The 14,873-nt window shown below is 41.6% G+C and overlaps 1 protein-coding gene across 7 annotated transcripts; it reads left to right on the top strand.

Annotated features, from left to right (window-relative positions):
• The first annotated feature begins 654 nt into the window (after positions 1-654).
• On the top strand, positions 655-14,110 carry si:dkey-28a3.2 (uncharacterized). 7 transcript variants are annotated; one of them, XM_018671120.2, is made up of 6 exons: positions 7,262-7,466; positions 7,671-7,907; positions 10,097-10,146; positions 10,237-10,298; positions 10,394-10,711; positions 11,844-14,110. In XM_018671120.2, exons 1-6 carry the CDS (start codon positions 7,398-7,400, stop codon positions 11,858-11,860), a joined length of 753 nt encoding a protein of 250 aa, XP_018526636.1. In that variant the 5' UTR covers positions 7,262-7,397; the 3' UTR covers positions 11,861-14,110. The 7 variants fall into 7 exon arrangements, with proteins under 7 accessions (XP_018526635.1, XP_050931443.1, XP_018526634.1 ...); XM_051075487.1 differs by having other exon boundaries at positions 7,563-7,907; XM_051075488.1 differs by having other exon boundaries at positions 7,563-7,907; positions 10,394-10,754.
• The last annotated feature ends 763 nt before the right edge of the window (positions 14,111-14,873 follow it).

Raw genomic sequence — 14,873 nt, 5'->3', positions numbered from 1 at the left:
TGTGTTGGTAAATTAAAAAAATCAGCTCTAATTATAAATTCTCTTTTTTGATGTAATTTATAGAATTCCAAACTATATTGAAATTAAAATGACTATTTTTTTAAATTATTATTTTGTTGGATGGAAATTCCATCTCTCTTGAGGACAGGATTTTAAACATGTTTCTGCTGCTACAAACATATTATTTCAACCTTATATTAAACTGTATCCCTCACCCTGAAGCTTCTGCAAAAAATCCCGCATCAATTGAGGTCATCTGTACAAAGAGCCAATAAATCAATGGACCTTTGTCCAGCTGTTCCAAGCTGGATAGGCCTGTATGTTTATGTAATCTCTGTGCATTGTCACTGGATTTTTCTTTTCATCGGTTATTGAATTTGTCTCTTCTCCCAAATTCAGGCTTCATCAGTGCAATGACAAACGAGGTTGGCCTAATTAGCAGCCGTCAGTCACACACTGTGTGTAACCCATACACATGAGCTCATTGTTCGACTTTTGTGAAATAAAATTAATAAAAAATAGCCCGTATAGAGACGGGTTAGAGTCTGAAAAGAGAAGGAGGGGGCGTTGTAGCTACTACATGGTTTCTGTGTCCACGCCACACACACACACACACACACACACACACACAGAGAGAGAGAGAGCAAGCATCCAGGTCCCACATCCTGGTACTTTTTAGCGTTGTCAAGGCAGCCTCAGAGCACGGCAGGCTGGCGGAAAGTAGCTGCAGTGTCCTGGCAAAAATATCTGTCCAAAAACGTTCACTAAACTGTCCCGGAAAGTTAGGTGTAACTAAAAGGTAACGGATATGCATGTTTTTCTTCCACACGTTTCCAAGCGTCCTGCTTTATGACTGTAATGTGCGGGTTTTCTCGCGTGTTTTAGACAGGCAGCAGACTCAGACAGGCGGCAGTCCGTGTGGACAAGAGGAGGAAGATCTTGTCCATTGTGCCTCTGAGAGAGACAGCGCTTTAGGCACCATTTACGCTCTCATGTGGTAATTTTTTCACCGAGTTTCTGAATCTTGAGTTAATTGTGCTTCAGCTAAGTCGATTCGCTGCGTTTAAGATCAAACAGACTCCGAATAAAGAATAAATATGGCTCTCGACAGATATAATTTGTGATAGAAAGGGACAGGTTTAAAGGGACAGTGTCACTCCGCTTCCTTCCTGGTTCCTGTAGCTTACATATTTTACAAGCACGACGTGTCTGTGTCACCACAGATGCTATGGAAATTAAAGTCTTTCATATTTATGTTTTTAACGCTGCATTTAAATATTTTAACAACTATAATATGTAGCCTGACATCATTCACGTGGGAATTGCACACTGTGCACAATGTGCAAGTAATAGAGCAATGGGCGTTTTAGTCCCCATGTATTGTCTTTGATTTGTATTTAATCCATTTTGAACAAGCGTTCTAAAGTGGAGATTTGAACACTTGGTACAGTGAGTCAAAATGTGATATTTAGGAAATGTGGTTAAGGAAAAAGTTCCAAAATGAGCGTGCGAAATGTCTCAGATCATCACTTATATGAATTCGCTGCATATGAAATGTATCATATGTAGTAAACCCGCATGCGCTGAAATGCGAATTTAACATTGATCTGAAATGTGATTCATATATGATAGTAAATCAACAACTCTTGTTTTCATATGTGATATGCGATAACGTATCTGAAACCTGTGGTTTTGTGATGTGAATGTATCACATCTGAAAAGCCGTTTCATTTTTCAAAATCACAGTTTAGCTCCAGATGTGCTTTAATTAGATTTTGTGATACAAATGATATGTGTTTAATTGACGTTTTTTGCATAAGATGCCTCACATTTTACATACAATACATAATAGTTGAAATCACATGTTATTTCACATATGAGAATGAATGCATGTTTTTTTTGTAACAGAAAAATGTTAATGAATCTATTTGAAAATCAGCAGATAGTTAAGGATCAGGGTCCTCTCATAGACTGATGATGTGCAATATTACAATTACAAGTGAAAGTAGAGCATTAATTGTTCTGATGTGATGCAGTATAATAGCCTGTTATACCCGTAGGACACTTATAATGTTCAGTTTCTGTTGAAGCTGCTCCTGAGGTGTTCATTTAACTATGTGTATATTAATGAGGTTACACTGTTAACTCAGAGAAGTTATAATAATTCCCTGAAAATGACCAGAAGTTCCTGTGAATCAGAGCAGACAATTTCTGCACAGCAGACAATACACCACACACTTTTGAAGAATGGTCCACATTAACTAATGATAAAGCTTGGACAATAAGCACATTATAAAACGTTTTCTTATTCTTAAAAAAATTCAAAACAAGTTCCAAAAGGCATCCTTTGAAAATGGATAACATGAATGATATTACTTAAATATATTGATATTAACTGTGCATTTGCATTTATTTGCATTCAAATTAGTTAAAAAAAAAAAAAAAAAAGTCAATTAGGCCTGAACTTGCACATTTTGGGCTAAAAGTGTAGTTTATAAATGGTGATGGTCAAAACATTAATGAGGCCTCACAATGTAATACAGTCCAGCACAACACCAGTGTTGAATTAATTCCTCTTTGACAGTGTCAACAAAACTGAACATTCTGATCTATGTAATTACAGGGTTGTCTATAGTTTCTATCAGGATGCAGCTAAGAATTGTTCTTTGTTCCTCAGGACACCTGCATATTGATGTGATGTCTGAGAGATTTGGTAGCTGCTCAGTAGAGCAAACACACCTACTGCAGCATCGTACAGGAGGACACAATGTAAGGAATCTGGACAGAGGGGATGAATTGAATCAGTGTGACAAGGGAAGAACCAACTAGTACTGCTGGATGAAAACTGATGAGCTGTCTAAGCTGGCAATAGCATGCCAACTGCAAAAGGTAAAGGTGGTCCAGCGTCCCACCGCTACCGGCCTGCCTCAGAGTACGACGATGCCACCCTTGCTCAAAAGAGAGAATACTGGAGAACCAAGAAACGAGAGCAGAGGGCCCGACTGTCAGAGCGGAGAGGAAAGCCAACACAAGACAGTCAAGGGGAGAAGCTCCTGCATCTAAACGCCCCTGCAGTGGTGAATTCCAGTTTACCTGGCTCCTTAGCTACTCCCCCTTCTCCTATGCAGAGTAATGATGAGTCATACAAAACAGCTAATGTCTCTCCTGCATCACTGAGTGAAAATACAGTCGGCGACAGTTCAGTTGAAGCCACTGAGAGCCAAAAGGAGAGATGGTTCCAGACAATGAAACTCAACAAGGTCTTGCCTCACCTGCCAGCATCATGTTCCATCTCAGCCAAAGCTGCTGGGGGCAGCACTGCCACAGTGAAATGCAGACCAGCAAGGGGTGCTGTGAACAGAGCTGTTACCTCACCCACACCTAGTGGAACCCAGCTGAACACCAGTTCCTCAGTGCCTCCAGTCAGAGTGACCAGAATTACCAATGGCAGCTATGCCAAAACAACACCTCAGCCACGTGTGTCTATACAGGGCACATCAGTCCCCAAAACACAACAGAAGGCACGAGTTACATTACGCATTCAGCCTAAACTCTTACCCAGCAATGTGACCACAGGTATGATTCTTGTGTCTTCTCCATGTAGCCCCATTTCTGTTAAAACAGAGGGCAAACCAGTGAACACAACACCTCAAAGTGGAACAAAGAGTGCCTTGGTCATCACACAGAGGGCTAAAGGTGTTGGCAACTCACAATCTTCCATGGAGTCCGAGGAGGAGAGAGCAGCGAAGCGCAGAGAGCACTGGCGGATCAAAAAGCGAGAACAGCGAGCAAAGCTGGCTGCTCGGATAGCTAAAGCCAGAGAGAGGACGCAGGGCGTAGAGATGATGGTACAGAGACAAACAGCACAAAAAACAATGGGTGGCACTCAGTCATTTTTGAGAGGAGCAGGCCAGAGGCAGTGTCCTACTCGGGTCAAAACTTCATTTACATCTGCCAAAAGGGAGAATAATAAGCAAAGTGGAGCAGCAGGTGTAGCTACACCTAACCTGCAAGTAAATCAGATAAAAGTACAAAATCCACATGAGAATAGGACAACACAGACAGCAATTATGTCTAATGTTATTTCTGTGAAAAGACCGGGAGAATCACAGAGAAAGCCTCCAAGTTACATTCATCTTTCTAATGTAACCCGAGGGATCGCACGATGTAAAACACCTAGACAGAGGTTCATTGAAGCCCAGAAGAATTTTTTGAATCAAAGGAACATAAGATGTAAATCCCCACTGCTTACTTCAGTCTTTGGTACCAGAAACATCCCCAGAATCGACCCCAATGACACACCCGAGCAGATAATAGCGAAACGGCGAGAGTACTGGCGGATCAAAAAGCGCGAACAGCGAGCCAAGCTGTCAATGGAGGTGAAGGCTCGGCTGAAGGAGAAGGACTCTCTGATGCGGAGGGTGAAGCGCTACCAGAAGATCCTAGAGGATATGAGGAAGGCCAGAGCACTGACACAATCAGCAGGAAACACTCTTACCCACGCCTCTGAGACCATTGGAGGGTTCATCAAGGAGGATGGGACAGTGACCATTAACATTCCCCAAGGTCCAACAGGTCACAACACAGCAGCAAATAAAAGTGAAGAAGAACTTCATCTAGATTCCAATAATACCCCCATTACACAACCTCAACATCAGTCTAATGTTAAACGGAGAGGTATTGCACCTGTTAAGATAAACCAGCCCCCCGCTCCACTCTGCCCAGCTCAGGTCAAAGTCTCTTTTCCCCTTTCTGGACAGTCAGTCAACAAGCCTCTAAGACTATTGTCAGTCAGACCAAGGACTCAACTTGAAAGCACAACTGTTCCTAATTCACACTCCTTACCAATCCAAACCGTAGGTCAGATCACGCTCACTCATCCCCCATCCTCTCAAAATGCCATTTCTGGAGGATCAGCAGCAGGGTCGAACCTCAGTGGCTGTGTCATGAAAATGGCTGTTTCAAATAGTGCGCCATCACTATCAGCACTCTCTCTGGATCCAGAGCTGACAGAGGAAGAGAGGATGGCAAAGAAGAGGGAATACTGGAGGATAAAGAAACGTGAGCAGCGAGCGGCTCGTGCAGCGCGGCTAAAACAGGGTGTCTTACAAGCGAGGGCCAACGCAGTCTTACAGAAGAGGAAAGCCCAGAAGCAAGTAGCAGTAACCACTGTACCACTGAGCAGAAGTCTGACTAACCATACAGCAAATGCAGAACCTCTTCCCAACAACAGTGTGCCTGTTACACCAAATGCAAATGAGATAAAACAAGAGGCTGAGTCTATGCCAGCAGTTGACCTAAATTCTCAACCAGAACAAGCCATCTGTCCAGATATCAAACCCCCAACCTCCCCACCTCCACCTCTACCTCCAGTGCCCCAGCCAGAGTCTGATCCAGCTCTGAGTGCAGACAGCCAAGCTACCACTCTGCTAGCCGTGGCCTCTATGAAGAAGCTCCTGGAAGAATCACTCAGCACAGTGAGGGAATGTAAAAGTGAGCAGACTGACATTAAAATAGAAACAACAGAGGAGGCTTTGGAGCGAGGCATAAAGCCAAATTTACCTCAGCTCTGTTTTGATAAGGATGAGGTGGCTCCCATTGCTGCTGACCTGACACTGCAGATAAAAAGCTGGCAGCCAGATACTGATGCCTTAGCACACACAGGTTCACCAAGCCCTCATCTCAAAGACTCATCACAAATTAGTGAGACACTTCCACCTCTCCCTACCTCCAGTGAAACAGTCCTGCATCCCACCTGTGAGCACTCTTCCCAGACCCCTTCGAACTTCATAGTAAACTCCTCCATGGAGGCCTCTGAGGGTCCATCCTCACCACGCAGAACCCAGAGGCTTCGCACCAAAAAAGTGGGCCACCAAAACTGCTGCTCCCCAGAGCCACCAAAGCTGCATCACTTACTGCTGGATCAACCACATCCACAGCAACAACACACTGAACAACAGTGTCAGGCACAAGAACAAAGCCAAAACAGCAACTCGCCATCGGCACAAAGATATCGCAGTGTGGGGAGTGAGCAGGGCAGCCTGACCAGCCTGCAGCGGAAGAGGGAATACTGGAAGCTGATGAAGCGGCAGCAAAGGGCCAGGTTAAAGGCCAGACAGAAAGAGAGACACGGAGAATGCAGCAGTCCGCTTTCCCCAGCAAACATCCAGGTGAATTGACACGTGGGAATAATGTTCATTTTGTATATCCTCCCGAGTTTCTGATATGTTGTGTTGCAGTGTAACAAATAGCCAATATTGTGACCAGTAGCTAATACACAGAATGCTTGATACAGCATTATTTTGCATTGATGACTGGGTTTTAGACAGACCGTGTGAGGGAGCTGGAGGGCAAAGTTTAGAAAAAGCAACTGTCTAACCAGACTGTATAGCCAGCTTCTGTTCCTTTAACATTTGTATTTGGTTCATTTGGATTTTGCTGTTGCTGTTAGCCCTTAAACCACTTGAACACTAAGCATATTGTGTTGCGTACATGTTGAAAATACAACATCGCACTTGATGGCAGCAAAAATGTTTAGCTCCCAAGAGGCTTTAACAATGGGTCATTGGCTAAGACTCATTGAATGTTAATATGCTGACCAGCTTTTATTAAAATGACATGGTATTCAAATTTTGCCAGCCTGTACAGTGGTGGTTACTGTTAAAGTGAGATGATGAACTGTAAACCCCAGGAATGTTTTAGCTATGAAAATCATTTAGTTTCACTTTTGGTGGGCACCAGAACCTGTTTGTGGTACACTAAATTTTTTTTGGTCACGTTCCCTTACAGGGTCCATAGATTCTGTATTCTGAGGCATTTCGATATGATTGCCTTAAAACTTAGTGGCCAGCGTGAAAAAGAGTGAAATATTTTCCAGTGTCTGACTCTTAATGACTCATAACTTAATGACACAGAATTCAGATGATCTAAACAAAGAACTGAAGACTCTCAAAAGACAGACCTTTGCTCTGAGTGTTTCAGTGGTTCTACAGATATCACTGCTCATACAATGAATGTTACTTTATTTATAAGCACAGAGAGTTAAGATCTTATAGGCATTGCCAGTGCCCTCTCCAGTTGAAACCTGAATCATAAGACTGCAAACCCCTCTCTGGTATTTGACATGTTAACAGCAAAAATGGAGGAGAGTGTGACTGAGAGAAGCCCACTTAAAACTAAATGCAAACATACTGTATGTGCATGTTTCAGAGAGAGTGTTGACTGATTTTGTTCATGTTGTGTTGTTGTCTTTCAGGCTCCAGGTCTTGTTATTATCAACACTGTTAAGGGTGTAAATCCTCAAGCAAAATCATCTCTCCAACCCAAGCCATCGATTGCCTCTCTGACTGCAGTGACCAGCATCCCCACTGTCCTTGTCGTTAGCCCCACAACATGTAATGCTGAACAGTCACCGGGCACTCTCCAGGTCAAATTGCCGGTCACCAGTGTCTCCTGTTCACCCAGAGGTGAGCAGAATGACATAAGCATTAAGCTGAGTTCACGAAAGTGGATGTCTAGAAGCACAGATGTAGACTCAGCCCCCTCTCTTCCCTACTCTGAAGCCCCCAGAAAACCCACTGTCCAGCATTAACCTGCAACCCATTGAACCTCCTGGTCAAACTCCAAATTCCACCCTCAGTCCAATGAAAATCCCTTGTTCTCAACTTCAGAGCCCCACACATATGATACAGCCTCCCACTAAGCTGGCACCTATGAGCACCATGGTTCCACCGAAGCCCATCCCTGGCGAGTCTGAGGAGGACTTTCTGAGGAGGAAGCGGGAATATTGGAGGATAAAAAAGAAGGAGCAGAGAGCCAGGAAGGCCATTCGAGACAAGGGAATCACCCCAAGGAGAGCTGCCAACAACTGGAGGCCCATCCTACCTGCACAGGACTTACTGACACAGGTAAGGGCTGTGTGCCTAATGGAGGAAGAGCAGCGATTACACACATTTAAACACCTCTCAGATTAGATTCTTAGTGAAAACTGGAAGATAATGGTATGATGCAGTTTGTTTGTGGGTTAAATGTCTCTTCACAAATCATTCATGTTTTGGTTCCAGCAGAGGCGGTCCTGGCTAGGCAAACCATCCCTTATCCACCCCCTCCCCCACAAAAAAAGGACTTACCCCCAAACCCCGCCACCAACACAACAATATATTATATTATTTGTATTATTTTATTACATATAATCTTAAATACAAAAACGTAACTAGAACAAAGAAAAAACAAGATCAATAAATAAAATACAGTATATAAATTTCACATAATTTTCCTTCTTTCTCTAAACTGGGCACCTGATGGCTTCTTTGGCCTTTTACTTTGATCCACAATCTTCATTTAAGACTCGACATCATAACATGACCTTTCGCATTACCTTTTGCCAACACCGTCTGTTCACCCGTCAATCAACCGGAGTCTGGAGTCACGTGACGTAAACAAATTTACGTAGATTATTTATTTATTTATTTTTTTTTTTTACATTTTTCACATAACCCAATCAATTATGTGTAGGCATATGGGTCTATGTTAATTATGAAATACAATTTATTTGGAAGCAGTTTGTGTTGTGTGGCCTGGCATCAGTCTATCCCTCGCCCCCCTCCCCTTTGCCTCTTCAGACACACACAACATGTATGACTCTCAGCAGCAAGTTGACGTGACAATGAGGGCACCCCAGCGCCCACTCCACTAACTTGACATGGAAATGAGCGGTAGTCTAGAAAACTGGGGAGCTTTGTTTTGAGTTGAGTTGTTTTTTTTTTTTTTTGTTTGTTTGTTTTGTTTTTTTGAGGGCCCTCGTGCGCCCTCACATAGATTGCGCCCTGGGCGGTCGCCCACATTGCCCATAGCAAAAACCGGCCCTGGGTTCCAGCACAGTCCCTCTCTATTCGTCCATAATGTTGCATTATAAAGTGACAGTGAGGAGAGGGAGAGAGAGAGTGAAAACAGAGCATAAGGGGTATAAAAAGACAACTTAGCTTTATTTGGTCTGTATTACATTACAGTTAGTTTCTAAAGTAAACAAATACTGACAGACCTCTATGCAACCCTCAGGTAGTGTCCCCACACAGACAAGGTTGTAATGACAGACAGACATCACCAGTACCTCCTATACTGATGACTTAAATAAAAAATCAATACATTGTTTTCAGGGCATTTTAAGGAATGAGGAACTTCAAGGTGATGCAAAAATAACCTCTAACCATCTCTAAAGTTGTATAATTATTATTCAGCTTTTTGCCTCCTTGTAGGAGACATTAACATAAAAATGAACAAAATCAAAGCAGCAGGGCGGGAATATTGTGACTTTCAGTCACTAGTCTGGGTTCCAAAAATACTAGTTCTTACAAATCCCATAATGCAAATAGATAGAGTCACACTCCCAACACCTGACTGTGTATATATAGGCCCTCTTTTTAATTTGTAGTCTCCATAATCACATCACTAGGTTCCTGACAGTTTCTCTAGAGTCACAGAAGACACTGTTCAGTTTTGAGGAACTGAGTAGTACTACCATGACTGGCTTACAGTATTGGCCAGGGATAGATCCAGGGGCGCTGGGCTGTGTCTGGTTGGCCCGTTGAGCCTTTATTTGAAGTGACTACTAACATTACTTGTTGGAAAGTCAATCAAATGACTACAAAGAGACACAAAGCAGCTACAAAGATGCACACAATGACCACAAAGACAAGTACAAAGAGAAGAAAAAAACAAAAACAAATGCAGATTGACACAAAACTACCACAGAGAGACACAAACGAACCACAAAGAGGCACACAACAACCACAAAGATGACTACAAAGAGATGTAAACTGATGAGATGAGATGCAAAATGAGAAAAGGTTCTAACCATGAGTTAAACTGCGTCAGATCACCTTATGTCTGATATTAGTTACTGAATGCATACAGGCTGTTACAAGTTAAACACAGAAACTGGATATGGTTCCGTTTTAATAGTCATTCACGAAATTCCTAAGGTGAATGAGGTGAAGTTATATTTACTGTACTGATATACAGTAAGAAGAAAAGAGACTTGGGAATCATTTGGTACAGTACATTTACATTTTTTTTCCTCTCTGTCTAATCCCTGTAGGATTCTGGTCAGTGGGTGAGCTCCTCTGATGAGTCAGAACATCTAATGAGGTGGGAGATGTGATCTGCTAACCTTTAGCATTGCTGCTACAGGCTCCGTGTAGGATAATGATTCATATAACTGTTCTCCTTCTTTCACAGCACTTCAGTAGACACCGACCCTGGATCGTTTCCATATCCAAATTATACAGCTCCAGTAGAAGGTGGAGTATTAACTTTGCCGCTTTGAATGGAATTGAATGCACTTTAAAATAGCAAATCAGCACAAAACTTCAGTCTTCTTTAACTGTCTTCACAGATGAGTCAGAGCTTCTGTTTACTGACTATGAAAATAACAACAGTGAGGAAGGTTCTGTCTCAGACGCCGTGTGGAGGGACCGCTACCTCATGGACTACGACCCACTTAACCAGCTGCTGGTGTGCATGGTGTGTGGGGAGCTGCAGTACTCTCACAGTCTGGAGGGGGTGAAGGCCCACATCGATGAGGCCCACCCAGACACCCTGACCCTGGAACCTAGGGAGAGACAGCAAATACTGGAGACCTGGGATGAGCAGGTGTCCCAGCGGGAACGTTTCTTCACGAGCCAACTCCAGCAGCAGAGCGGGTCACTGGCAGGTACATTATGACCTCAGAGAGGGCAACAACTGCAGCTGTTAAGGTATTGTTTATATACAGTATATGGTTGTTCAAGAAGTGACAGAGCCCAGGACCAGCATTTTTGTTGCACTGGTATTTGAGCAGTCCGCAAGCTGAAAACACACTGCTGAAAACATGTTTTCACCTTCAAGGGTTTTTGTGGCAAATGTGTTAGCAAACAACTGCATATTTAAACAGCTAACAGACACATTTCAAGTCACATTTCTGTTCACCTAGTAAACACAAGCCCAGTGTTCATTCTCATTTTACCTCCGGTTTGGTCGCCACCAGCAACTGAGAAAAATATGATGCTCTTCAGCTGCTTAATGCTCCTCTATGTTCACGAGCTGGTCTCTAACTGTGTCTGTCTGCTGTTTGGTGCTGAGTAGGTAGTAGTAGATAGTTGTGCTTTAATGGTCCTAGAAGATTATTCCTGATGTTCTGGTGACCCTCTAACCTTTATGCTAGCACCACCATTGAGTGAAGTTTTCTACTTGTACAAGAGATTTCAAAATCTGAGGGTAAATTTGCCTTGACTTTTACCATTAGCTATTTTTGGATGCTCCTTTTGCACCAGCCTCAGGACATTTGCACAGATATTTTATTATCTGATAGGCAGTTAGCCACCATGAAATTTGCTGAGCTCATCCAGGCTCCCAAGAGGATAAATCCCTTTGACTGAAAAGACTTTATGACCTTTATTCTGGTAGTGTTTCGCAACCTTTTTTCACTGTGACCTCTCCCAGCCCCTTTTTACATTAGTTTTATTTGATCACAGCATCTTTTAACTTATTCCAAAAGCATACTTTTTCATGAATTTCTGTCAGCTACGGTGTCTTTTTTGAAATTATTACTTGTGGTTGGAAGTCAGAAATGTTTAAGGGCTTTAAATTGAATGAATGTGCACTTGGCAATGTCCTGTTGCTGGTTTCGAGAAAAGTATGCTAGTTCCTTCTCAGTCTGCTTCATTTAAATAATTCTGAGAGGTCTGAAAAGATCCACTATCACTGGTTAGATTGTACAGGAGCATCATCACTATGTTTGCTCCCTGTATCATGACCTTCTGCCATTTTTTTAATTTGGCAAACCTGTCTGACTTTTGGTTTTACAGAAGCACACAGGAACTGATCAGCAAAGACGGTGACTGCAGGAGTCAACTGATGACCATGGACCAAGAGAGAAAACCCATTCTTTGTTTGTTTTTATTTATTGCACTTTTTAAAACCAATTTGTTTACGTTCATAGACAGTCATCTTGAAAGGAAATACCGTACTCACCCCCAAAAGCAGATTTACCTCATTTACTACCAGGATTGTAATGTGGGTTTTTGAATGGACATTTTAATTTAAAGGAAATGTCCAATAGGAAACACGATCTCTGTGCTAAGGCTAGGCTAAATGCATCCTGGACCTTTCTCTGTAACAGACACAGATAAAACTTACATTGATTTTATTTTATTTTTTCATTCTTGCTCTACTTCCTAAAATCTTTCTTTATTCATTTAAATTTGGCCATTTTAAACCTCAGCAACTAGAAACATCCAGTGTTTCCCCCAGACTTAAAGTCCGTTTTGATAGAAGACTCAGTGAAACAGCATTTCAACCGATCCTTTAAACAGACAGTTGCCATGGTGGTGACAAGTGGCAGTTTCAGAATCATAGCAAATTCCCTTCATTTTTCAAGTCAAAACAATTGAAATGTTTATTGGTAACATACTTAACCTTTGCCCTATATATGACCTTACTGCCCTGTCCTTAAACTTTGGTATTGTTGTCTGTGTAAATCCTTGGAGAAAAATCTAATAAACACATTTTTTTTAGCACACTAGTTTTAGCAGCGGGTCAAAGGTATTTTCAGATTTATTCTTAAATTGTTAAATTTTCAGATTTTTTCTATCTGCCCTGAATAATAACATGTTTGCCTGAAGCAAAACCCTTGATTAAATCCAACATTTACTCAAACCTTGCTTTTCTTCTCCAACCAATACAAACCACCGCTGCATAACAGGTGAAAAGTAAGGTTTGCGTACATAATGCAATTGATTCACAGAGTTCTGTATGTTGTGCTGAGGACACAAATGGGGCTATTTAAACCCTATGTAGTACAAGCAGAGAAGGGTCACAGAGTCAACAAACAATGTCCAAGCAATGTCCATTACACAGCAATATCTATCTAAAGTTGCTAACATTAGCTAACATTAGTCACCATAAGCAACTGGTCATACCAGACCAAGTAAGGCTGTAGCAGTAAAACGACTGAGTGTATTGAATCAAGCAAGGGTGTGGTTTACAGCTTATGAATTTGACTTTTTGTTTTCTTGAGGATAATGTTATTGTTACACAGTGTCACTTTAGAATCAGACAAATACACAGTCATCAGCGAGTTTAGCTCCCTCCACAGCCAGAGAGACCCAACTACCTTACTTAGTCAAAGGGAGAATTGATGTAGAACAAACACTACTGAACAATTCAACAGATAAATAAAAAAATATTTAAATGATAAATTATTTGGTCAGTTCAGATTTAAACCCCCAGCATAAGCCAGTTACAAGAAGTATACACACATACAGCACAAAAATGAAACCCTTTATACTTGTATATATTTCTAAGAGCTTGATAGTTGCAATCAGTTTTCTATGAAGTTTTTCCTGCAGTACTGGCAGGCTTGCATTCAGGTCTGAGACTGTGTTAGACCCTTGTTAATTACTATATTGTTACAAGGGCATCTGGAACTGTTCCACATTTTTCTATGTGGCACTGCACCATCCTGAACTTTACTTTTTGACAACTTTTTGTACTGAGACAACTTTTTTACAGTAACTTTCTCTACTCTGTAAAAATCTCCTGCAGTTCATATCAGCTTTGCCATGTGATGTAAAGTCTTCTACTCTGTAAATACACAAAATACATAAGCAGTGGTGAGATGCCAAATTTTTCTTTGTGTTTTTCACAATTTTTTGAGCAACTTTATTTATTATTTATTGAATCTCCTCTTATATAACTGATTATTGGTGATGCATTATTCATATCCATAGTTAGTTCCATGTTAGAGAAGTATATCATTTGTGAGTATTGAGGATCCAAAGGCTTTCCTGCATGAGTAGTAAATGGATGGACAGTTGTATATAAGAGATGAGCTCTGGAATGCATTCCCATGTTTGATTGTTATTAAGAGTAAAATGCTGAAATAATTTTCTGTTTGAGCACAAAGCTGTGGAGATCAGTCATGCTCAGAGACACTGCTCGCACAGTTACAACACTGTAAATAGCTGGAAGTGACCAAGCTAATTTACCTTCTGAGAATGTAATTCTGACTTGTTTACCAGTTTTCAAAGGGAATGTTTAAATGCCTTTTAAGTAATAAACCTTTTCTACCTTTGGGCTTGTTCTTGTCCATCTTTTTTCACACATTTATTGGCTAATTTTTTTTAAATCTCAGATCAGATGTGCCTGTGAACGTTGCTCTCTACACTGTATCAGTCAGTGTTAGCAGGTTCTTAGACAAAACATTTTTGCTCTTACCACATGCCCATGTGCTGTATTACTACCTTAGCATTTCTGTGACTTAGTACATACAAGACAGATTTTTTAAATGGATACTATACACAACCAACAGTATCATTTTATTAGACCCTGTCTGTCTGTTAAACACCCACACACACCTCCAGTTTGTAATGCAGGATTTCTGCCATACATTTACAGTCTCAGAGCCCAACCTGTGACAACTCTGATTATGATGATGACACATCAATCACATCATCAGGGTTATTTCCCAAGACTTGGGGGGTTGCTTAGGGGATACGTCCTGCTACACAAGCAGGCCTGGTCCACAGAGACTCAAAAAGCTTGCCTGAGGTTATCACTACCAATGGAGGTTTGAATAGTTATTAAATTCACCTCACTTTCTTTTTCCACCAGCACTGTGAATGTTGAATATGTGTGTTCAGTAAAGACATCCATCCATTCCATTATCTATACCACCTATCCATTAAGGGTCACAGGGGGCTGGAGCCTGTCCCAGCTGTTATTGGGCGAGAGGCAGGGTACACCTATACAGATCACCAGTCATCACAGACAATATACATAGACAATCAACAATCACACTCACATCACACTACGGTCAATTTAGAGTCACCAGTTAA

Source organism: Lates calcarifer, linkage group LG14, assembly GCF_001640805.2.
Source record: "Lates calcarifer isolate ASB-BC8 linkage group LG14, TLL_Latcal_v3, whole genome shotgun sequence".
Classification (NCBI taxonomy): domain Eukaryota; kingdom Metazoa; phylum Chordata; class Actinopteri; family Centropomidae; genus Lates; species Lates calcarifer.
The sequence above is the reverse complement of the archived record's forward strand: the minus strand, read 5'-3'. Positions and strand labels throughout refer to the sequence as shown.